General features: G+C 45.1%; 1 protein-coding gene across 19 annotated transcripts in view; it reads right to left on the bottom strand.

The window, feature by feature from the left end:
• Positions 1–24541, bottom strand: part of DLG2 (discs large MAGUK scaffold protein 2) — a gene marked incomplete at its 3' end in the record, with an annotated part of 818053 nt that overhangs the window by 176777 nt on the left and 616735 nt on the right. For all 19 annotated transcript variants that reach the window (XM_081001988.1, XM_081001992.1, XM_081001989.1 and 16 more), the window contains one exon: positions 16801–16925. In XM_081001988.1, coding sequence (XP_080858114.1) covers positions 16801–16925 — 125 coding nt within the window. The remainder of the gene's footprint in view (positions 1–16800; positions 16926–24541) is intronic.

The following is a 24541-nucleotide window of genomic DNA, read 5'->3' on the forward strand; positions in this document are numbered from 1 at the left end:
TATGAAAGAGATGTTTGTTTTTTAATTTAATGCAAGAAATCATTGGAGGACTTCATTTTGTGTAATATTGTCCAGGAGCAGGGAATTTTTCCAGCAGGGTCTTACAGATGGGGCTGACCCACAAGAAGCACCACACCATTTCCCACCTAAGATGTTTCCAGCCAGCACTGTTTTGCATCTGCCACAATGCCCCAGGTATAGCGTCATTTCTGGAGCATCGTGAGGGGCAATGGTGACTCCCACACTTTAAAAATAATAATAATAAATGGTTCCACATTCAGCAAAGCAGCTCTCAGTTTTTGAAAAGAACGAGAAAAAAGAAATCACCAGAGTTTGCCTCCCTAAAATGTCCTATGAGTAATTTCAGCTTGGCTCTAGTTAAGACACTCCAACCACTCCCTCCCAGGCTGAGGCACAGGCTGTTTAACACCCTCTTCTCCAGTTTGAACAGGATTTCTTCTTTCTTATGCGCTTGATGTGCACACCCATGGAGGCAAAATGCAGGACGAGGGTAGTGAGCAGCAGAGATGGTTGAAGGAAGGCCACCCGCTCTGCCTCTTGGGGGTGGGGTCTTAAAGAGCCGTTTTGCCCGTGCCTTGTCTTGCTTGGGAGTGAGTCAGTAGGAGGAGCCAATGTTGCTGCCCCCCCCCACAAAAAAACCACCTTGCACAGATGGCATATATTGATAGTCATGTTCATAATGAGCAGACAAAGAACATAGTAAGCTGCCTTATACAGAGTCATATCATTGATCCATCCCACTGTATTTTTGACACTGCCTGGTAGTGGCTCTCCAGGGTTTTTCAAGACAGGGAACATTTCCATCCCTCCCCGGAGATACTGGGGATTGAACCTGGGACTTCTGCATGCAAGGCAGATGCTCTCCCACTGAGCTATGACCCCTCCCTCAATAAAGGAAGCTACCTTATACTGACAGCATCTTAAAAAGCAGAGACATCACCTTGCCAACAAAGGCCCGTATAGTTAAAGCTATGGTTTTCCCAGTAGTGATGTATGGAAGTGAGAGCTGGACCATAAAGAAGGCTGATCGCCGAAGAATTGATGCTTTTGAATTATGGTGCTGGAGTTAGCACTACAATGCATCCCACCCTATGGGTAGTATTCAGTGCCAGTCCTACTTAGAGTAGACACGCTGAAGTTAATAGATATGGCTAACCTAGGATCTTTTGAATTATGGTGCTGTAGGAGACTCTTGAGAGTCCCATGGACTGCAAGAAGATCAAACCTATCCATTCTGAAGGAAATCATCCCTGAGTGCTCACTGGAAGGACAGATCCTGAAGCCGAGGCTCCAATACTTTGGCCACCTCATGAGAAGAGAAGACTCCCTGGAAAAGACCCTGATGCTAGGAAAGATGGAGGGCACAAGGAGAAGGGGACGACAGAGGACGCGATGGTTGGGCAGTGTTCTTGAAGCTACCAGCATGAGTTTGACCAAACTGCGGGAGGCAGTGGAAGACAGGAGTGCCTGGCGTGCTCTGGTCCATGGGGTCACAAAGAGTTCGACACGACTAAACGACTAAACAACCACCTTATACTGAGTCAGACCATTAGTCCATCTAACTCCATATCATCAACACTGCTTGGCAGTGGCTTGCCATAGTTTCACAGAATCAGAATCACAGGTTTGTAGAATTTCAAGGGACCACAACAGTCATCTAGTCCAACCCCATGAAATTCAGGAATCTTTCACCCAACATGGGGCTTGAAATCACAACCATAAGATTAAGAGTCTCATGCTCCATCGACTGAGTTTTCCCTCATGGGACACTCCCAGCTCTAGCTGGAGATGCCAATAATTGGACCTGGGCTCTTTTGCATGTAAAGCACTGAGCTACATTCCACCACTAGGGAAATAAATCTCCCAGTGAAACTACTACTACAGTATAATCTTCTCATTGTAGTTGGATGGGGGTGGGGTGGGAATGGAGGGCTCATTTCTCCGGAATGAACAATGCATGATTAGAAATACTTCTTAGACGGCAGATATTGCAGATGCACAGCGAGTGGCAGCGGCAGCTTTGAGAAAGTACTTCCACTCCTATTCAGAAGATAATGAGCCTCACTAATAAAACACACACTCTATGCAAAATGACGGAATTTTTCTTTTTTATTGACAAAAGAATTTCAGTTCAGCAGAGTGACTCATGATCTGCTATGCACTAACGCTAGAGGAGCAGGTAGAGTTAAGAGCTGAGGTATGGCATTCATTTCCTCCTCCCCAATCTTCCCGTCTAACCACAGCTGCCCCAAACAGCAATTTTGTCACTGTGCAGTGAATGCTAATCATCACTGTCCATCTCAAGAGCTGAAGTTCAGGCTCAGCTACATTTGGCTCGAGTTTCAGATATCGGAAGACCTCTTTGCTTTAAAGACACAGGACTGTTCCATGCATTACATGCGGCAAACCCAGGGTTGCCTTCAAGTGTACATTCCACAGGGAGCCCCAGCTATATCCAGGATTCCTGATACAAATACCTGATACACAACTGCAAGAGGCTGTGCTTCACATATTTAGCTGTGCACCTAAATCTGGAGTGCACTCTTTGGTATGAAGGCCAGCAACATCAACCTTGCCATGTGGGAAGCCCTTGCAGATGACCGCAGTGGCTGGAGACAGGCAGTCAGGTCATGTACAGGAGCACAGCTGTCAACGTTTTCCTTTTTTAAAGGGAAATTCCCTTATTCCGAATAGGATTCCTCGCAAGAAAAGGGAAAAGTTGACAGCTATGTACAGGAGTGACCAGAGGAGAAATAACCACTTGGAGGAACACAGAGAGAAGAAACACCATGGTACAACTGCAACGGGACAACCAGATTCATTGATTTTCCCCAGATCATGAACTCAACTCCACCCCAAAAAATCTGCTCCTTGGAAGGCTATAGAGCCCCTCTGGAGCAGATAGAGAGTGTATTGGGGAGCAGAGAAACCCGAAGTCCCATCGAACAGGCAGATCTCTATTATGCAAGTGAGCAGTCATTGCTGGATGTCATCCATAATTTCACAATTTGCACATTTGGGTCAGTGAAACACAAAGAAGGAAACAGGCAGATAGGTGTCAGTGAAATAGGTTGGTAAGAACCAGTACTGGGGACAAATTCAGCAGACACCAGCAAGCTATACACCAAGGGAGGGAGAACACATTACTTCACACACAGGTGCAGTTCAAGCGCAAAGAATTAATAAGAAATGGCAGGCAGAGAGGAAGATGTTAGCAGGACCAGGATGTGATGGCAGATTCCTGCCTCTCCTTCCCATTTGCAAGCAGCCAGCAGAGGAAGGAATCAATGACCTTCCCCCTTTGCCTTTCCGGATATGAGAAAAGACCAAAAGGCTAGAAAGAGGGCTCTACTTACTCCTTCCTCCTGGTCTAAGTAGTTGCTCTCTGTTCTCTGAGCTCTGGAGAATGCAAGGTACTCAAATCCCTCAGAGGAGTTTTCAAAGATGCTGCTCTGCATAGCAGGTGGGCAAGGGCAGCGACAAAGCCTTGCACAGAACACAGGTCCCCTTCAGGTACAACCGAGGGAGGAGGAGGAGAGCCTCACTTTTCGTTTAAGAAGAGAACGCAGACGAAGAAAAAGAGCCCTTTTCGGTATCTGCCACCTGTTAATCCAAGCCCCAGAAAAGCCGCTCGCAAACTACTCAAAGCAGGTTCGTGTTGATGCAGGAAAACCGGTTGCAACACATACCTCCCCAAAGGCCTAGTCCAAATTAGGAGTGTTGCAAGCAACTTTCATCTCGCTCTCCCTCGCTCTCTCTTAGCACACACACACACACACACACACAACGCACACTAACAAATTAAAGAGTCACAACAAGCCTGCTAGCCAAAATTCCGCCCATTTTTATTTTAAAAAAATAAGTTGGGAAGAGACATAATCACTCTGAAGCAAGAGGATTCTCCACCTTTCGAGAAGGTGGAGAAGGGAACTGAGAAAACTCACTTTGCAACCTCTTGTCGAAACATGCAAAAAACCAAAACAAAGCCACACCCTTCATTAGTACGTTTGTCAAAGCAAAACATGCCAAATTACAGCGTGCTGCAAGGAATGGGCACTTTGGGTCTCAGCAGCAAGGACGACCACACATTGTTACAAACTACAGAGGAAGGAGGTCTTTATGGACTTCCAACTGGTTTAAATTAGGGTGGAACATCTAGCAAAGGGGCAGGGGAGGGGAAAATCAGTTTCAGGAAGAATAATATGGAAACAGCAAAATAGCTTGTGCAAGGAAGAGGGGCAACGCTTCTTTGTTGCTGCAAGTGGAACCAGGGAAGGAGACATAAGAAGATAAAAATGAACACATTATGATACCCAGCTCCACCTCTCTTTTAAATGGGAACCAGTGAGGGCAGTGAAGGTCCTGTGTGCGTGTCTGGAGATGGTTGGAGGATGGATGGCAGCTAACGGATTGAGGTTGAATCCTGACAGGATAGAAGTATTGTTCTTGGGGGACAGGGGGCGGGCTGGTGTGGAGGACTCCCTGGTCCTGAATGGGGTAACTGTGCCCCTGAAGGACCAGGTGTGCAGCCTGGGAGTCACCTTGGACTCACAGCTGTCAATGGAGGCGCAGGTCAATTCTGTGTCCAGGGCAGCTGTCTACCAGCTCCATCTGGTACACAGGTTGAGAATTACCTGCCTGCAGTCTGTCTCACCAGAGTGGTGCATGCTCTAGTTATCTCTCGCTTGGACTACTGCAATGAGCTCTATGTGGGGCTACCTTTGAAGGTGACCTGGAAACTACAACTAATTCAGAATGCGGCAGCTAGACTGGTGACTGGCAGTTGCCACCGGGACCATTATAACACCGGTCTTGAAAGACCTACACTGGCTCCCAGTATGTTTCCAAGCACAATTCAAAGTGTTGGTGCTGACCTGTAAAGCCCTAAATGGCCTCGGCCCAGTATACCTGAAGGAGCGCCTCCACCCCCTCAACACTGAGGTCCAGCACTGCAAGAAGTGAGGTTACAGGGAACCAGACAGAGGGCCTTCTCGGTAGTGGTGCCTGCCCTGTGGAACACCCTCCCATCAGATGTCAAGGAAATAAGCAACCATCCTACTTTTAAAAGACACCTGAAGGCAGCCCTATTTAAGGAAGTTTTTAATGTTTAATGCTGTATTGTGTTTTTAACGTTTGATTGGGAGCTGCCCAGAGTGGGTGGGGAAACCCAGATAGATGGACGGGGTATAAATAAATAATAATAATAATTATTATTATTATAAACAACATACAAAAAGGTGTTAGATGAGAAAAAATCTTGCAAAGATGCTCGCAAAAATGGATACGTTAGTCAAAACTGCAAACAAAAATGTTTATTAAGAGAAATCCATGCTAATATGCTGATAAATTTTCTTCAGGAATTCACTAAATGCTGCATAAATGTGAAGAACTGAACTTAAGACTGGGGGGGGGGGGGATTTAGAACTGGGAGCACCAAAGTTGGCAGATCCTTCCACCCCTACGGACGACGGGGGTGGAATATGGTGCCTGCAATTCCCTACACCACAACATCTTGTTGCTAGCCCAGTGGGTCCCCAATGCCCTGGACCACTTCGAAATTGCTGAGGGTCTTGGAGAAGCACTGTATGGATTCTCTGCCTGTTGTAGCAATTGCAATATACTGTGCAGGATGCTGTACAATTTTAATGGATTTTTAAATTTCATCTTTTATTTCTTACATATGGCATATTTTTTCTACTGCAGTTTGAGTTCCACAGAGTTCAAATGGCAATATGATAAAATGCAACGTAAGAAATAAAAGAAGAAATTCGAATGCAATTCAGAATCAATAGGAGTATTTGATGTGACTGATGTGCCGTCTCCTGTCTTCAACCACACACCTACAGACGCGCTGCAGACGACCTGAATGAGGCTTGTTAACCACTGTTGGTACTGAATGGGAACTTCTGTGCTAAACTAGACACCACATATACACCAGAGGGTGAAAAACTGTGACTTGTCGTTTGAATTGGTGGGGGTGATGGGGACGGGACAGTCTTTTGCAAAGTAAAATGACGAATGCAGTACACAAAGGTACAGAGCCTTCAGGGGCACATGGCAGGAGGAGTATGAGAATTGGGGTCCCTGTTTTCACGTCTGAACTATTTGAGAAGCAGCTTTTGCATCAAATGGAGGAAATGGCAGCATTTGGAGCCATTTTATGCAATGGGACTGGATGTGTGACATTTCCTTCCCTGACTAATACAAAACTCAGCAAAGACCTTAATAGTTCCCCCTGCTCCACTCCCTCCAAATGATTACAGGGCTATTTAATCCTCATAATTGCTGTAGCAGAGTGCAGAGCCACTGATGAAACCATCATCTGGGTTAAGCCTCACAATACTGGTTTTGGATTCTGCAGCCTTCTTAAAACTCAGTGTAATTTCCTGGGAGATAGTAATCAACACATTTTGTAGACTGAAAAAAACAACAACAACCAGTGGCTCGGGCTTTACTTGTCTTTAACTTTTACAGCTCCTGGCGTGATAAATAATATTTCAGAACTAGCTATGGATTCAGCCCTTAAGGAAATCAGCTCTGAGTGCTCACTGGAAGGACAGATCCTGAAGCTGAGGCTCCAATACTTTGGCCACCTCATGAGAAGAGAAGATTCCCTGGAAAAGACCCTGATGTTGGGAAAGATGGAGGGCACAAGGAGAAGGGAATGACAGAGGACAAGATGGTTGGACAGTGTTCTGGAAACCACCAGCATGAGTTTGACCAAACTGCGGGAGGCAGTGGAAGACAGGAGTGCCTGACGTGCTCTGGTCCATGGGGTCACGAAGAGTTGGTCACGACTAAACGACAACAACAGCAGCTATGGATTTAGCTTCTGCCCTCAGTTCAAATGAGATTGGCTCAATTTAATCTGAGCTAAACCAGTCACCCTAGAAACACAAGAAGATCTGATCTGAACCTTACTGCCACTCAGGGCCGTCTTAACCATAGGTGCTAGGGGTGTGGGGCACCCGGGCAATGGGCTTTCAGGGGCGCCAGGCTGAGAGTCCAGGGCCCAAGAGTTGAGTCCAGGGAAGAGCCCGCCCATCAGTCGGAGCGCCGCTGTGGACTCCTCTGCTGTGGGCGGCTCTGCGCTGCGAGTTTGGGGGTGACCGAGCCAATGAGATGCTGAGGCAGCCGGCCCGCTCCGCCCTCCTGCATGCCTGGGACTGGGCAACCCGGGTCGCCGGGCAGATCTTTGCACCCCAGCGCTGCATATGCTTAAGACAGCCCTGCTGCCATTCATTGCCCTCTAAAACCATCCTGGTCCTTCATTCTCTGTCAAAGCTGAACCATGAACAACAGACTGTGATAGGGTCAGCATAAAACATTGCTCCTCTTGAGCCACAGTTGCCACCTGACTCTTCCTCTTCCTCGCTACTGCTACCCTCTCCTCATTTTATCAATTTATGTAATCTGGTGGCAAACGTGGTAGCTTTCCTGCCTCTCCCCTGCTCCCCCCTTTGTTATAGGAAAGGCCAAGAGGGTCCTTCTTCAGGGTGAGTCAATCTGAGATAGGTGGCCAGGAAAGCACCTGGGAATACTTCTTAAATCCAAAGGGAGAGGTTTAGAGTTGACTTTGCTGCATTGGCTAGAAACGCTGTTTGAACTTAGAAAACAGTAACTTTAAACCTTCTTTCTGAGGTGAGTCAGGAACCATTTAACAAGCAGGCAAGGAGATGTGTAACCTCTTTTGTTCCTTAAGGGAGTATGTTATCATTATGTAAATGTACGAGCAGGAACTGATAAATCGACAGCTGGAGGATAATGGGAAAGGGGAATTTTAAAAAAATCAATAATTGTAAATTGAAAAAGAAAGAAAGGAAGGTTGACATCCTTCGACCACTATACGGTTCCTGTAGGTTCATATCTTTGGTTGTCTGTAATCATTATAAACCTTGTGGAGAGACAAATTTTTACCTGTGGAGTTTTTAGCTTAAACTAAGCCAGTCGTAGTTTGGGGAACCAACCTTCTTCATATAATTCGCAAAGACATCCCATTCTCTCCTGATTTTTTCATTTGGTTGATCTCTTACTATTTCTGTTAATTTCGCCAATTTCTTTCTTCTTCTTTTTTCCCCTTTTCATTTTCTTTTTAATATATTTCCTTTTTCCTTTTTTTCTTTTCTATTTTTTATTCTTGTTTTCTTTTTGTATTTTTGGGTATATGTTAATTAAGGCAAAAATGTATGATCTGTATAAATGCATTTTTTTTGTATGAATGTAACACGTACCAGTATATAGCAAATGAAAATAAATAATAATAATAATAATAATAATTGTAAATTGAATATAAGGAATGCAATGTAAATTAGAAATAAATATGTAACATCAAGCAGCAATGGGGGGAAGTTGGGACACATCTAGGACGAAGAGTGGGAAGTCAACTTTTTGGGGAAATTGTATTAAATGATGTAATTTGGCACTGATTTGTTAAAAATTAGGAAAACTAATAAATATGATTGGGGGTGGGGGGAAGAACCATTTAACAAGCAGCAGAGTGAAAGGTGAGACCCATAGAACGTATGAGTCAGTCAGCCAGGATATACAAGGAGGCAACACGTAAGAACATAAGGACATAAGAAGAGCCTATTGGATCAGGCCAATGGCTCATCTTGTCCACCATTTTGTTCTCACAGTGGCCAACCAGATTGTGCCAGATCGGGGGTAAACCCGAGCAACGCGGTCCAGGTCCGGTCCCGAATCCAAGGGTTCCGTGAAGAGTCAGTCCGACAGGGTCAAGGCAGGAAACCAGGCTAGGTCAGGCACAGGGTCACAGGCAGGTTCTAGCAAACAGCAATGTTGCTCCCACAACCTGGGGCGGGGTCTGACAGCCTTTTATCTCTGTCGGGGTAATGGCCGGTCCTGATCCCCCGGTGACTCACCTCCCTGTCTCGCCCGAAGGTGAGCACTCCTCCTGCGAGTTCTCAGGTCTCTCCTTCTCTCAGACCTTAGTCTCTGCATCTTGGGAGATGTCAGTGGGTTACTAGACCCAGAGGCCGCCTCAGCCTCTCCTGACCCAACTGGTAGTGGAGCAGCTATAAGTGATGGCCCAGCTGAAGGCAATGAGGTCATCCCCCGCATCTGGAGCCAGGGCAGGCTCAGGCCCTTGACTTGGCCCAGCTGGTGCTTGTTGCAGGGGAACCTGTGCAGACTGGGGCTCTTCAGAATCAGGCCCCAGACTTGGTTCTGATGTCGCCTGAGGCAGAGGATCCAGTGCGGACTGAGACTCCTCTGGTTCCAAGTCCAATCCTGAGTCCCAGGCCATCACACTGATGCCTCTGGTAAGCCCATAAGCAGGACCCAAGTACTCTCCCCTCCTGCAGTTTCCAGCAAATAGTATTCAGAAACATGCTTGAGGCTCTGTCATGCCTAGCAGCCACTGATAAGACTTAACCTCCATGATAATCCTCTTTTAAAGCCATCCAAGTTGGTGGCTGTTGTTGCCTCCTGGGGGAGCAAGCTCCGTAGTTTAACTATGTGTTAAATGAAAAAGTACTTTCTATTACTCATTCTGAATCTTCTGAGGAGCAAGCCATGATACTGGAGCATAAAAAAGCAACATGAAGCCTTCTTGAATTCCTTCCCGCCCAGAAAGATCCAGTGGCTAGCAAGGGTGGGCAGAGTCAGTCTGGGGCTTGGAGGAACCTCAATGAGAAGCTTCCACCTGCAGATTGAAGTTTGTTCTCAATAGATCTCTCTCCCCTGAGCTCCCATCCGCCCAGGTCCAGCCAGTATTCTGAGGAGTATATTAGCACCTCCAGATAGGTGCTCCCTGTGAAATGAGACTGGAAGGGGTTCAGGAGGAGAATGAATGAAGAGCCCATGTTCTTGGCCGTACAAGGGCAAAGAGAAAAGGCGGAATGCTTTGCTTCTGTCACCATCAGATATGGTTATCAGCTTGCAACTAAAAGAAGCAGCATTTGGCCCAGTGTAACGGATGCCTCAAGTGCCTATTTATGAAGCATTTGGATTTATTTTCGTTCCTAGCTCATGCACAGCAATCTGGACATGTTCCAAATATTCCCCTTATGAACTTCAGAAACACTTCCACTGCTGAGTTGGTGCCAGGACCATTACTCTTCTCTTAGAAGCAAAAGAAAACAAAAACAAAAAAAGTGCCCCGAAATACGAAATGATCTAACTTAATGAGCTCATAAACTTCCCAACATAAAGCAAACAACATACACAATCTGTTAATGGAGGCTCTAATTTACCGCTGCCTGCAAAACAAGCATGTTGTTTTTTTAATAGGGTGAAGGTCTCCTTTCTTTATTAACTTGCAGCTAAATTATGCACTGAGCAAATAGCATTGCCAGAGGTCTGCAAACACACACACACAAACACACACAACCAAGAGATTTGCATAGCCACCGGCCCTGAGCTGGTAAGCATTTTGGAATAATATATAGACTGCACACAAATCCCCACAAGGGCAGCCAAACTGATCCCATGAGCACCTAGCCTGCAGAACTGGTGCTGTTACACAGTGTCACACAATGTCCAGTCTGCAGTTGTAAGAAATTGATATGCTAGTGTGGCAGCACCTACACTTGGAACTCCCTGTGTACAGTGGTACCTCGGGTTAAGTACTTAATTTGTTCCGGAGGTCCGTTCTTAACCTGAAACTGTTCTTAACCTGAAGCACCACTTTAGCTAATGGGGCCTCCTGCTGCCGCTGCGCCGCCGGAACACGATTTCTGTTCTCATCCTGAAGCAAAGTTCTTAACCTGAAGCACTATTTCTGGGTTAGCGGAGTCTGTAACTTGAAGCGTATGTAACCCAAGGTACCACTGTACTGACATTGGGTAGGTGGCTACATTACTCTTTTTGACACCTGCCAAAAACGTTTTTGTTCAGGCAAGCCTATCTGGATATGTAGAAGGTTGGTGTGTGGTTTAATCCTCTTAGCTCATCCCATTTTTTTAAATAGTTCTTTTCAACTGCTTTTATTGTTTTATTCTCAAATGTCATTGGCCAGGCTTTATCCACTCTGCAGTGGCTAGCATGCCGACAGATTTCATGCACTTCTGTCAAAAAGAAAGAAAAATATCATAATTTCTTTATTTCTCAGTTCAAAGTGACTTCAAGATGCAAGCTGGTCACAGGTCAAGGATTAAAAAAGTCTGTTCAAGATAATAATAAAAAAGATCTAGTCCTAACTTATAATCAGTTATTCTACAAGGGGGGGGGGGGCTGCAACAAAATGTTGCATTCCGGAGCTCTTTTCTATGATCCCAGCCAGCCATCCCATGTTCCAGAATACAGCGGTACCTCAGGTTACATACGCTTCAGGTTACATACGCTTCAGGTTACAGACTCCGCTAACCCAGAAATAATTCTTCAGGTTAAGAACTTTGCTTCAGGATAAGAACAGAAATTGGGCTCCGGTGGCGTGGCAGCAGCAGGAGGCCCCATTAGCTAAAGTGGTGCTTCAGGTTAAGAGCAGTTTCGGTTTATAAGAAACCAGAGGCCTTCCTTCTGGGCATTGTGGACCAGAAAGTGTCAAAGAAGGACAAAACCTTTTTTATGTATGCAACTACAGCAGCAAGAATCTTAATTGCAAAGTACTGGAAGACACAAGATCTACCCACACTGGAAGAGTGGCAGACGCAATTGATGGACTATATGGAATTGGCAGAAATGACTGGCAGAATCCGTGATCTGGGAGAAGAAACAATGGAAGAGGACTGGAAAAAATTTAAGGATTATTTGCAAAAACATTTTAAACTATATGAATGTTAAGAATGTGCATGATTTGGAAATTATAGCTTCAGCAACTAGATCTGATGAATTGGAAATTAAGTTATAAGAAAGACAAGGTAGAAATGTGAAGTAACTTTATTATGTTTATTTAAAGGTATAAGTAATTGGGAAACAGCATTTTGAATTTAGAAACATAATAACTGAAAGATACAGTAAGGTACAAAACAAGGTAACAAATTGCTGATGTTTTTATTGTAAAGAACGCAGGGTCTGGAAGATGTGGGGAAGTCCGATTAGATTGGCAAAAATGGTTTGGAAAGTTGGTTCTTCTTATATCTTTTTTTCTTTTCTTTCTTTATTTTCTTTCTTTTGTATTACATTATTGACTTTGTATAAGAAAATCTAATAAAATATTTATAAAAAAAAAAAAAAAAGAACAGTTTCGGTTTAAGTACAGACCTCTGGAACGAATTAAGTACTTAACCTGAGGTACCACTGTACTTATTTCCATTCCCCTTGGTTTCTGCCCCAGACCACTCAGTCAACATTCCATTGCTAATGAGCAAGCCCAGTCCTGATAGGGTTGATTGGGGGTTCCCACACATAGGGTTTTCTTCCCCTAAAGACTTTTGTACTGTGGCAAACTTTGGGCTTTCCCAGAGGCTCCTTATAGCTCCCCCTTGTACATGGACTGCATCAAATTGGCTACATTAAGACCCATGCTTAGGAGGACAAGGTTTCCATTAGTTTATGGGACTGATCACAGCCAGATTTCTGAAATCCTATGCGTTGCAAAAATAGCTTAAACCCACCAGTGACCACAATTAGCTCCTCCACAGATTCCTGTTCCAAATGGCTGAGTCATATTAACTGAGTGGTTCTATCGCAAAGTTTATGGTTGCTGCACAATATGTTTCTTTCAAACAGATTGCTTTTGTCAAGCAGGAATCTCGCAATCTTACAAGAGATTGAGTGAGTCGCTATAAAGGATGGCAATGATGGAAAATTGATCTCCTTGCTTTACCCTGGCAATCAATTCAGCTGCACAGTTTCTTTCTTTTTTTAAGAAAGAAAAACCCCATAAAGAAAAAAAGATAGGCAGAGCAAAGATTACACAGTTGGGAAGAGAATTAGATGTATTTTTCTTCATTATACCTTTAGCTCCATTCAATAAACTTAAGGCTAGATTTTTAGTTGCATGTTAAACTGGCAGGAGGCTGTAAAATGACTACAGCAGAAGACTTGAGCAAAATCTGGTGGCCAATTTGAGTTTTGGCTGGTTCGGAGAAAGTGATGCTGTGCTTGGGTCCTCAACCTGTCCCCAGTCATCCCTCACCTGCCTGCCTTCTTAAATTACAATCAGTCCAGGGTGTGACACTGCATGTTCTTTCCTTATTTCCATCGGAAGCAGTGACAGAAAGTAGTGTCATTGATTTCTAGGGCTTGAGGACAAGGGATGTGTGGGCAAGGTTTTTTTTTTTTTTAAATGATATTTATTGAGAATTTTAAAGTTACAAAGAAAAAAGAAGGAAAAAACAAGAGAAAAAGAAAAAGAAAGAAAGAAGTAGATAAAAATAACAATTAAACAATACAAATCAGTAAACAAAGTCAAAAAGAGAAAACAAAACACACAATACATCAAAGTCAAAAAGCAAAAATAAACAAAAAAATTAAAAACAAATCCAATATTCCCAAATCCTTAACTTTCATTAACTTATTTCATCGACCTCCTCACACCTCCCTTTTTTGTATTCTAGTTGTTAATTATCTCAGCAAATCCTTTCCATCTTTCACAATATTCTATCCTTAAATTACCTTAATCTATTTTAACCTTATCTTATCATAAAAAACCTTAAAACTTAAAACTTAAATCTTATATATACCAAGTTCTTTTAACTATAACATATTCTTACATAATTCTTTTTAACATTTCTGCTAAGGCCAAATAATTTCATTCCAACATTTTTCTTATACTCATTAATTTTACGATACTTTTCTAAATAAATTTTTAAAGCTTTCTTCCAATCTTCATCCATCGTCTCTTCTTCCTGGTCTTGGGTTTTGTCAGTCCTTTCTATTCCGTCCATCTAGTCCATCAACCTGGTGATCTTATGTCTGAGGCACTTAAGTCTTTTCCATGTCCCTTCTGCAGATCTTCTTCTTGTTTATACCTGCACTTTACTTTGTCTTTTGTTGATCTTTTTCTTAATTTCTTTCCTTTCTCATTGGGGGGTAGGTCTCGGGGGGACTCCAATCCAAAAATATCAAAAATATCTCCATCTCTCCTCAGCAAATCAGCCCATTCCCCACAGTCCCATTCCCCACAGTCAGCACTGTAATCCAGAAAGTATTTAAAAGCATGTTTAAAGTCCTTCCAAAATTAAGAGCCCTCACAACCCCAGACCCCCCCTGGTCCACTCCAGATTCAAACTTCAAGAACAGCGGCTTATACTCCTGCAAAGCCTTGGGTCTCTCCATTTGTGTTACTTGAGGTTCAACAACAACCTCCATTTTCTTCTGCACTTGCGCTTGCCCTGTCAAAACAGGTTCCTGGGCTGGTTCCTGAATGGTTTCTATATGGGTATTCACCGCTTGTCCAAAATTTTTAACTGCAACAGTCATCAAATCCATCTTCTCATGCATCTGCTCCAGCAAAGCACTTGTCTTACAAAAAGCAAGCACCAAGACTTCTTGTAAACACATCTTTATTTCAAGGTTAGAATCTGGTCTCACGATCCTAATCTTACAGCTGTGAGGTCCCCAGATCGACTCCAGCAACAAATTAACAAGCTCCCTCTAGAGGAGACAATTTCTATTTGTATCCATCTTTGAAAACAGGACCAACAAAGGAAAATTACTTTCACTTTTCAAATACTTTGTTTCTTTTGATTGCAAGAAGCTACATTGGAGTCAATTTGTTTCTCTTGTGTGTTTTTTTTTTAACTATCTGTCAAAAGACGTTCCATTCAGAGTCGATGAACTTCCCCATAAATTTCTGTCTCTGACACCCCGTTCCCAGGTTTGAGACGGTGGAAATGTATCTTTCTTTACTCTCTCTCCTGCAGGCTTAAACAGTCTAAAGATTCCCCCTCTTTTCTCCTGCTTCCAAGAGGGGTTTTGATGATAATAAATGAAGGAAATTTAGAACTTTATATACGACTTTCCAGACTTTAGCTTACAAAGTTTTTGCTTCAATCTATTTACAAAAAATGGGAGGCGGACTTCCTGTTTAGAGCCTTCCCGCTTCAGTGCCAGATTAATATGTTTCTTAATCCAATTTTCCGTTCTACTCACGGGTACTTGTTTAGAGTCCAATTGTCCACAGGAAAAAGTCAGCGCTCTCCGGCAACGGCTGTGCGGCTTCACTCCGTAAAAGTAGCGGTTGATTCAAAACACCGCGCCACCTACCCCACGTCGCTTCGGATCCCCCCAAAAAGGGTTTCCCTGCAAGTAGGGGAGGCGCTCCTGGTGTCAGCCGAATCCCACGTTCCCAGGCTTCCTCCGCCTGGGATTTTTAAAGGGTCTCCGCCTTCGCCGCGGCGGCAAGACCCGATTTTCACGGAGCGGGTTCCTCTCAGTCAGAGGAGCTCTGCCATTGCGAATGGCGCTGACCCAGAAGTCCTGTGTGGGCAAGGTTTTCGGTAGGAGCAACAGGACATCAGATCTAACAACAGCCTGTGAGACTGGTTAACAAACAGGGGTGCTTCTGTTGTTGGCATCCATCTGTCTCAAAAGGCAATGGAGTTTGCCTCCAGGGGTGAAGTCAAACTGGACCACTTCAACATTGAAGTGGTCTCTCTGGGGTGCAAGTCTGAGCAGGGTGCATGGAGGTCCTGGCCTGGCCAGACAACAAGACCCCCCTCTTGACTGAAGGAATGGGTTTCCCAAACCCAAAACTGACTGTGCAGGCAGTTTGAAACTGCACCAAAATCCCTATTTTTCCTTAGCTAAAATGCTTTAACTTTAGCTCTTGAGCCAAAAACCCAGCTGTATAAACAAGTGCTCAGAGCCCTCTCCTTTATCAGTTTGTGATGGCAAGGATGGCCTTGACTGTACCAGTAGAACGGGGAAGACATGTCTGTGCCTTATCTTATATCCTGACCACAAAGACGCACAGACCTAGTCTGGGAACAGTGCCAGAGGGTGTTCTTGGAGATGGTGACCTCTTGCTCCAAGATAAGAATAGGAACAGGAAGATGCTTTTATGGTCAGAAGTACAGGAAGGAATATCCTTTTATGGTCAGAAGTATAGGAAGGAATACCCTTTTATGGTTAAGAGTGCCGAAGCAGGAACATCTGTGATGTCAACCTGCGTGTACAAGCTGACGTGGCTGGATTCCTGGGGAAGGGGGAGAGGGTGCCTGGAGGATATATATACTGCATGAAATTTCTCTTTCTTTGGACTTGCTGTGGACTGACCACGCAGGTGCCTTTCTGCTGTTCTGGAGAGCAGAAATAAAGAACTCTTTCTCTGAACCAACCCTCAGTGTCATTTGACTTCCTTCCTCCTGTCCGGGAGCAACGTAGACCCAATCGGTGAACTCCAATAAGGCTACATGACCTCACTGATATGGTCCAAAGGAGAGCAGAGCCATGTATTTGACACCAGCTTGGATGCAGGAGTTGCCAGAAGGAGACGTACAGGGCAGCATCCAACCGTCTTAGGGACTCCACCTAGGATTTATTTGGGGTTTACTCCTTAGCCCTTTCTTCCTCTAAAGATGTCCCGCAAGGCAGGGGAGTTTTAGGATCAGTGTTTTCCTTCTCCTATAAGGGCTACCTTTCCAGGTTGATGAGCCCTATCTGCCCCTTACTTCAATGCTTCAACGCACAAGTAATGCATAAAACAGATGTGGGAAAATAATGCATTTTCAAGGGTCCTGCAGAAAAGCCCTTACTTTTACCCCTTGTAGAACTCAGGGGGGAGGAGGAGGAGAAGGATAAACCTAGAATTAGTTGACTTCATCATTGGCTCAAGCCTTTCCAACCTCCCTTCCTGCAACAGCACCAGGCTTTTCCCCCAGGACAGACCCAAATATTGGACGCCCATTTTAGACAACAAATGCATGAATTTACCTGAGTCTTCCGTCCTCTGCTGCAGCTCCTCCTGGTATAATCTTAGTAATAAATATCCCAGGATCATCCCCAATGTGTGGGTTGTCTGTTCCTCCAGCAATGCTGAAACCCAGGCCAGAATTTCCCTAAAGGAAATAACAAGGACAGGGTGGGGGGGAGAGAAGAAAAGAAAATTATTGTGTGTTATAGGAGGACGATCGTTCTCAACCAGCGAAGGCTGGTCCAAGTGGGGTGCCGTACCACCAACTCTAATCTGACCTGAGGCGACCTCTACCTGCCAGCCTTCCTGCTTACAACAAACCCAGGGGGCGTCGCAGCCTTTTGCCTTTGTCCATTAAGAATATATAATTCTTTTTATATATAAAAAGAATTAGTTAGCTCTGCCTGTCTTAGTCTCTGGCTCCACCTACTGTTTGGGCTCCTGCCCTACTAGTCCCAATGGGCACCAGCCAACCTTAGCCTCAACTACACAAATATGACTGTTAACTTAAAACAAAGTGCCTGGCTGTATAAAAGCAAAGCTCGTGGGGTGGCGGTGGGAAATGGCACTCAGCCTTGCAATCCAAACACCAGTAAATTTCAGAGGGAAGAGCAGACTCTGCCCACAGAATTTTAAGTGCTGTGTTATCGATTCACTCCCCATTTGCTAAAGAGCTATGCTGCCTTGCAGAAGATGCCTTTAACGCACACCACTTTAACAACCCAAGCTTATTTTGTCATTGCAAAACATCCCTTCTCTTTACTAAGATAAATGGCATCTCTTCAATGCTATTTTCAAAAGCTTCCTAAAGAAAAGAAAGAAATCCTCAACAGTTTGCTAAATTGCTTTGGTTACAATAAATGCTCCTTTGAAGAGACATGGTAGAATTCCACAGGGACCTCAGCTTCCTATATGGCTTGAGCTGAGGACTTGTTGGTGTTGGTGTTGGTGACAGGGGTTGGAAAAATGGGACCTATATCCCCGAAGGGTTGGGGAAATGGGCACCTATATCCCCGAAGGGTTGGGGAAATGGGCACCTATATCCCCGAAGGGTTGGGGAAATGGGCACCTATGTCCCCGAAGGGTTGGGGAAATGGGCACCTATGTCCCCAAAGGGTTGGGGAAATGGGCACCTATGTCCCTGAAGGGTTGGGGAAATGGGCACCTATGTCCCCAAAGGGTTGGGGAAATGGGCACCTATGTCCCTGAAGGGTTGGGGAAATGGGCACCTATGTCCCTGAAGGGTTGGGGAAATGGGCACCTATGTCCCTGAAGGGTTGGGGAAATGGGCACCTATGTCCTCGAAGGGTTGGGGAAATGGGCACCTATGTCGCTGAAGGGTCCTGCTGCCGCACCTTGCTGGTCCTTCAAACTTGCCTGTCATCTCCCTTTCAAGGGCAACCAAAATGGTCAAAGGCCTGGAAACGATGCCTTATGAGGAACGGCTAAGAGAGCTGGGCATGTTTAGCCTGGAGAAGAGGAGGTTAAGGGGTGATATGATAGCCATGTTCAAAGATATAAAAGGATGTCACATAGAGGAGGGAGAAAGGTTGTTTTCTGCTGCTCCAGAGAAGCGGACACGGAGCAATGGATCCAAACTACAAGAAAGAAGATTCCACCTAAACATTAGGAAGAACTTCCTGACAGTAAGAGCTGTTTGACAGTGGAATTTGCTGCCAAGGAGTGTGGTGGAGTCTCCTTCTTTGGAGGTCTTTAAGCAGAGGCTTGACAACCATATGTCAGGAGTGCTCTGATGGTGTTTCCTGCTTGGCAGGGGGTTGGACTCGATGGCCCTTGTGGTCTCTTCCAACTCTATGATTCTATGATTCTATGATCTCAAACCAAATGAGTGGTGATATGATTAAGAATTCATCTCCATTCACTCACTTGGCACCTCTCTCTCTTTAGGCGGCTGAGTGTTGGGCTCAGAGAAAGAGCAACCAGGGTGGGACAATTCATCGATGGGGGCTCAGTGAGGACATTTTGCTCAAAGTCCCCCCAATCATATAATCAGAGTTGGAAGGGACCCCAAGGGTCATCTAATTCAGCTCCTTACAATGCATGAATTCTGCCCCAGACAGTCCCTGGGTTGGCTCAAAACACCAATCTTCTGGTTAGCAGCATTTTCCATTGTGGTGGTTTTGTCCCTGCTTCTGAACTGAGCATGGTGGTGCCTTGGCATCACAAGCGGGGAGAGTGAAGTTGCAGGCTGGTCCTTTTTGCAGGCTGGTGGACTAGGTGGACCTTTGGCCTTCTCTAGAAGGGCTCTTCTTACATTCTTGCTAGGGGTGTGCAATGGGTTCTTATGAGTCCCAAGCCCAAACTTGACCTACTAGGAGGGATATTTGGGTGTCAGGCTGAGACAGCCATGGATTGTTATGGGTCAGCTGGAATGTCGCTGAGCATTCTGGGGCTTTCACAGGGTGGAGCATCTGGCAGGAAAATCCACCAATAAGCTGAGGCCTACCTAACTACTGGCTGCATCTTTTGAGGAGAAGGTAATAGCCTGACGCTACCTGGTTCTCCTTCCTGCCTGATGCTCCACCCCACAGAATTGCTGTGTCTGCTCAACAGCTGTTGACACAAGGCACAGATCCTGTGGGGTGCTCACTTGCATGAGCACCTTTGAAGGAGCCCCCTCAGAACTGAACTCCAGCCCCCCCCCAGTTAATAAGGGGGGAGATGCAGCCCCCCCACCCCTCCCACCTCAGCAACATATGTTTAATTAGGGTTTTTGCCCTAATTAAACATTAACCCCACCCCTGAACTAATTCAGGACAAAAGCTGAGGTGCTGCAGGTGGTTCCTAACTGGGGGCGGGGCATGATCAGAGCTGTGGGGTGGATATGGGGCTGGGGCTGTACACACCCTTCATCCTTATATGGCAAAATTCAGGTAGCAGTGAAAGCAGGGTCCTCTTTTAGCATTTTGCTGGCATGTATGTGATGGTGGCTGTTTTAATTACAACATTATCATTTTTGTTTTAATTATTGCAAGGTTATGATTCATATGCAAGTTATGATGCAGATTGGTGGGGGGAAGCAAGCCGTAAGCTTTCCCAGAGTGAATCATTGCCGACTCCTAAAATTTAACTGGAACTGCAGGCCAGCAGCACTGTGAAGTCTATTCCATCGCTGTCCCCCTAGGGGCAACATTTCAAAGGAAAGGGTCAGAACCCCTTGCTGGCACTCCAAGATCCTGTAAATTGCTAGTAATTAATCCTCCTGGAAACCTTGACCCGAGCAACAGAGTCCATCAAAGCTGTTGCACTGGCTTGTTCCGTCATCGAACACATCCGCCGACAAGGCATTGTTAGATCACATACACAAGTTTAGCTTTCTTTCTTCTTTGGATAAATTGGGGAACGTGAACACAAAGGTAATGGCAGAGTCGCTGCAGTCCTTGATGAAATAAAAGGCACTGAGACAAACTAGAAAACAGCCCAAAATTTGAGTAGGGGCTGGAATTCAGGGTGTGCACATCAGGTGGAAGGCTGAGTGAGAAGGAAGTAGCAGGGCTGGGGCTGCAGGGTACTGTGAGCTGTGGAGTCCTTCTCAAGGTGCCCTCCAGCTAGAGCGTGCTGTGAGAAGGATGCAACACGACAGGGCAGGGTGTTGTGAGAAATGCACCCCCCAAAAAAACTGCACCTGGGGCGACAGCCTGCCAGCCTCCCCACCCACTACACCTCTTCCCCCACTATTCCCCGGGCTCTGATCCTTCTTCCCTTGATGGTTTCCCAGCTGGTTCCTCCCACCATTTGCGTCCAACCAGTCCATGACAATAACACATTTCAGAAGATTTCAAACAAATTTTCAAATCCTTCCTCTGTGCTCCATCCTTGCTTCTAAGAGACCGTTTTTGTGTGTGAGGCACATGCAAAAGGGATCATTCCATTCCATCACAGCGGGAGCCCTTTCCCCACCTCTAAGTAAATGCCATTGATCAAACAGATTGCAGTTCAGGGCCCAGTGTTGCTGTTTATAAGGCTTTACATTTACAACGCACGCTCCCTCTCCCCAATCAATTACTCAGCCAGCTTCCTAAACGAGAGAAAAATCACCGAGGATTGGTCACGAAGGCACAAGCGGGGGTGGAAAGGACTGCTAAAAGTTGACTGCATTTGTGATAGACCCCTTTCCTCAGGATGGGTGCTGGATATTGTGGCCCCTATGACAAAATGCAAACTTTGAAGGGTGGCTGTGTGATGGTTTGTGTAATGCTTTGGAAAGTGCAAATTGTAACAGCCCCTCTTCAAATGTGAACTGGATCAAATTTCTCCTTTATCCATAGTCACACCTGACAAAAATGCCTTTAAGTGTAGGCTTAGTCCCATTCCTCCTGTGGCCTTGAAGAACACCCCCCCCCCCCGTTCAAAGCTATACAGTGGTGCCCCGCAAGACGAATGCCTCACAAGACCAAAAACTCGCTATGGGAGTTCCTGAGAGTTTGTTTCCTTTTTCTTAAAGCCGCTAAGCCGTTAATAGCCGCTAAGCCGCTAAGCCGTTAATAGCCTCTAAGCCGCTAAGCCGCTAATAGCCGTGCTTCGCAAGACGAAAAAACCGCAAGACGAAGAGACTCGCGGAATGGATTAATTTCGTCTTGTGAGGCACCACTGTATTTAGTGGGTGCTTCATATGTGGAGAATTCCACCTTTTCCCCTTCATTCACAAATGGAAGCCACCTCATGAAAACACCAGTCAGTTAAGAAGAGTACATGTGTGAGAGAAAATGTGGGGACGGTCTCTTCCACACTGGCAACAACAATAGAAAATCAGCCATGGTCTTTGACTAAATGTGTTTGCGTTTAGGTGCTGTGAAAGCAAAAAATATCAAAGTAGACAAGCACTGAAATTGAATGCTGATTGCATCTCAAAACTGTGTGGCTCAGATCCGAACAGCACTTAACTTTTCTCTATGTACGTTACACTGCGGTCAATGCAACCAACTCAGGGGAGAAGGAGACTTTAATAGCCGCAGCAAACTGCTGAATAATCTCCATCATCAATGGCGCTTTAACTGCCTATTGAATCGTAGCCGTAACTTGCTCCATCCCTTGACTCTCATCCCTGCTCTATTAACATGATCTGAAAATGAATTTATTTTTACATGACTTTGAGAGCTTAGCTCCAAGGATGCTTGTTCTCAGTGTCTAATTGAACTTTTGCATTTTTTAGATCAATAGGAGAGACATTGGCTTCCAGGGGACAGTTTACTGAAGTCATTTGTAATATTGACGGATTTCCCATACATAGCTTGGGAAATAAAAGCTGCATTATTGATGTGCGTCTTATGCATCGGCATATGTGTATATCTATAAAGAAATTGAGCAAGCATTTCTGCTATTAATACTCTACCCCTCTCAAACCAGCTTGTTGTGCTCCTGAATCACTTGTTATTTTTAATGATGCTGCTTGACTTGGTTTAGCCAAGGATTACCTAATGGTATCTCCAAAGAATCGTAGAACTGTAGAGTTGGAAGGGACCCTGAGGGTCATCTAGTCCAACCCCGTGCAATGCAGGAATCTCAGCTAAAGCATCCATGGCAGATGGTCATTCAACCTCTGCTTATAAACCTCCAAGGAAGGAAAATCCACAACATTCCGAGGGAGTCCATTCCACTGTCAAACAGCTCTTACTGTCAGAAAGCTTTTCCATATGTTGAGTCAGATTCTCCTTTCTTCTAACTTGAAGCCATTGGTTCGAGTCCTACCCTCCAGAGCAGGAGAAAACAAGCATGCTCCATCTTCCATGTGACAGCCCTTCAGATATTTGAAGATGGCTATCATATCTCCTCTCAGTCTCCTCTTTTCAGGGATAAACCTACCTGGCTCCTTCAACCGTAAAAGCAAATCTTAGCACAGAGATAGGGAACCAACACACAGCTAGGGCTCAAAATTTGTACTTCTCCAACTTCTGTGCTGTGTTTAAAAATGCTTGGGTTTTTTTTAATACAATGTGTGCAAAAAGCATATACAGTGGTACCTCGGGTTAAGTACTTAATTCGTTCCGGAGGTCTGTTCTTAACCTGAAACTGTTCTTAACCTGAAGCACCACTTTAGCTAATGGGGCCTCCCGCTGCCACCGCGCCGCCAGAGCACAATTTCTGTTCTCATCCTGAAGCAAAGTTCTTAACCTGAAGCACTATTTCTGGGTTAGCGGAGTCTGTAACCTGAAGCGTATGTAACCTGAGCTACCACTGTGCTCATGAAAATGTAACTGATTACAGTGGATGCTCGGGTTGCGAACGTGATCCGTGCGGGATGCACGTTTTCAACCCGCAGCATTCACAACCCGCATCAGCACGTCTGCGCACATGCGGGTTGCGACTTGGCGCTTCTACGCATTCGTGACCACTGAAACCCAGAAGTAACCTGTTCTGGTGCTTCCATGTTTCGGCAATCCGTAACCCAAAAAAACACAACACAACCTGAAGCGCCTGTAGCCCGAGGTATGACTGTATATTGGGAAGAACAACCTTGCAGTGAACTAAACTTAAGGCTATAAAAAGTGGAAACATGAGAGGAACTGAAATCTGTCCATCCCTATTGCTGCCCATGCATCAAGCGGAGGTGGGATGTCTGAAAAGAAAAAGCTGCTGTATCTGAATAGGTTCTTCCTGCGATTTGGAACCCTGCACAATCAGCTAGCCAGGTCTTGATTGTATGCTCTTCAGGCTCCAAGGAACACTTATATAAGCCAATTAGGACTCATTCGTGCTATATTCTGGCCCCCATCCTGCAATGTTCTTTGGAAGCTGAATGTGCACTCAGCAGCCTTCCCTGGCTCATAATTAGTACCAAACTTTTTAGAGTGCTCAGCACCTTGAGAGATCAAACTGCACCTCCCCCAGGTATACCAAACAGGCACTAGATATACCTACCTGCTGGTAGTTAAAGCACATTGCCCATCAGCTCAGCACAATCTTTAGGGTGGTAGGGGCATATTCTGGGCTGGGTTTTGTTTATGTTTAAAACGTTCATCTTAAGTAAGTGTGCCTAGGGTTGCAGTTTAAGAAGAAGCATTCTTCCATTGTATGAGAGAAGAGAGAAGGACACTTAAGAGGGTAGTGATCATGCAGGTTTTATCAGATGAACATAAGAAGGATCTGCTAGCCGTTGCTAGCCTTTCCTCTATGAATTTCCAAGTTGGTGGCCGTCACTGCCTGCCAGTACTCACATTAAAAATAATTACATTTTTTCTTCTTCCTTTCTTTTTTTAAAAAACCCTGCTGCCTAAAAGTGGGCAACGTTTTAGTTGATTAAGGCTGGTTTTAAGTGATTAATCTAACTTAGAGGTGCCCTAGTTGTCCCAGTCAGCATGGCAAATGGTCAGGGATGATGGGAGTTGTAGTCCAACAACTTCCGGGTGCCACATTGCCTAGGACAGGAGATGAGGCCTATGAGGCAGGCATCCAGATGTTTTGGGACTAAAACTCCCATCATCCCTAGCTAACAGGACCAGTGGTCAGAGATGATGGGAACTGTAGTCCCAAAACAGCTGGAGGGCCAGGTTTGCCTATGCCTGCAACAGAAATCTCACTCCCTTCTCTTTGCTGGCAAATATTTGTTATTATTATTAGGAAGTCTTTTTTTACCTTGCAGGGTTGATAATGCTTTGTTGACTTTTAGCCATTCTGCATGCTTCCTTTATTTCACAGTTTACTCCATTTGATGTCATTGTTCAGTGACATGTTTTTTCTGTTTGTTTGCAAGAAGCCACCAGGGACGTATAAAATGTATACAAGGGAAAAATGGATTGATCT

Source organism: Podarcis pityusensis (genome assembly GCF_964106645.2).
Source record: "Podarcis pityusensis genome assembly, chromosome: 4".
NCBI lineage: Eukaryota > Metazoa > Chordata > Lepidosauria > Squamata > Lacertidae > Podarcis > Podarcis pityusensis.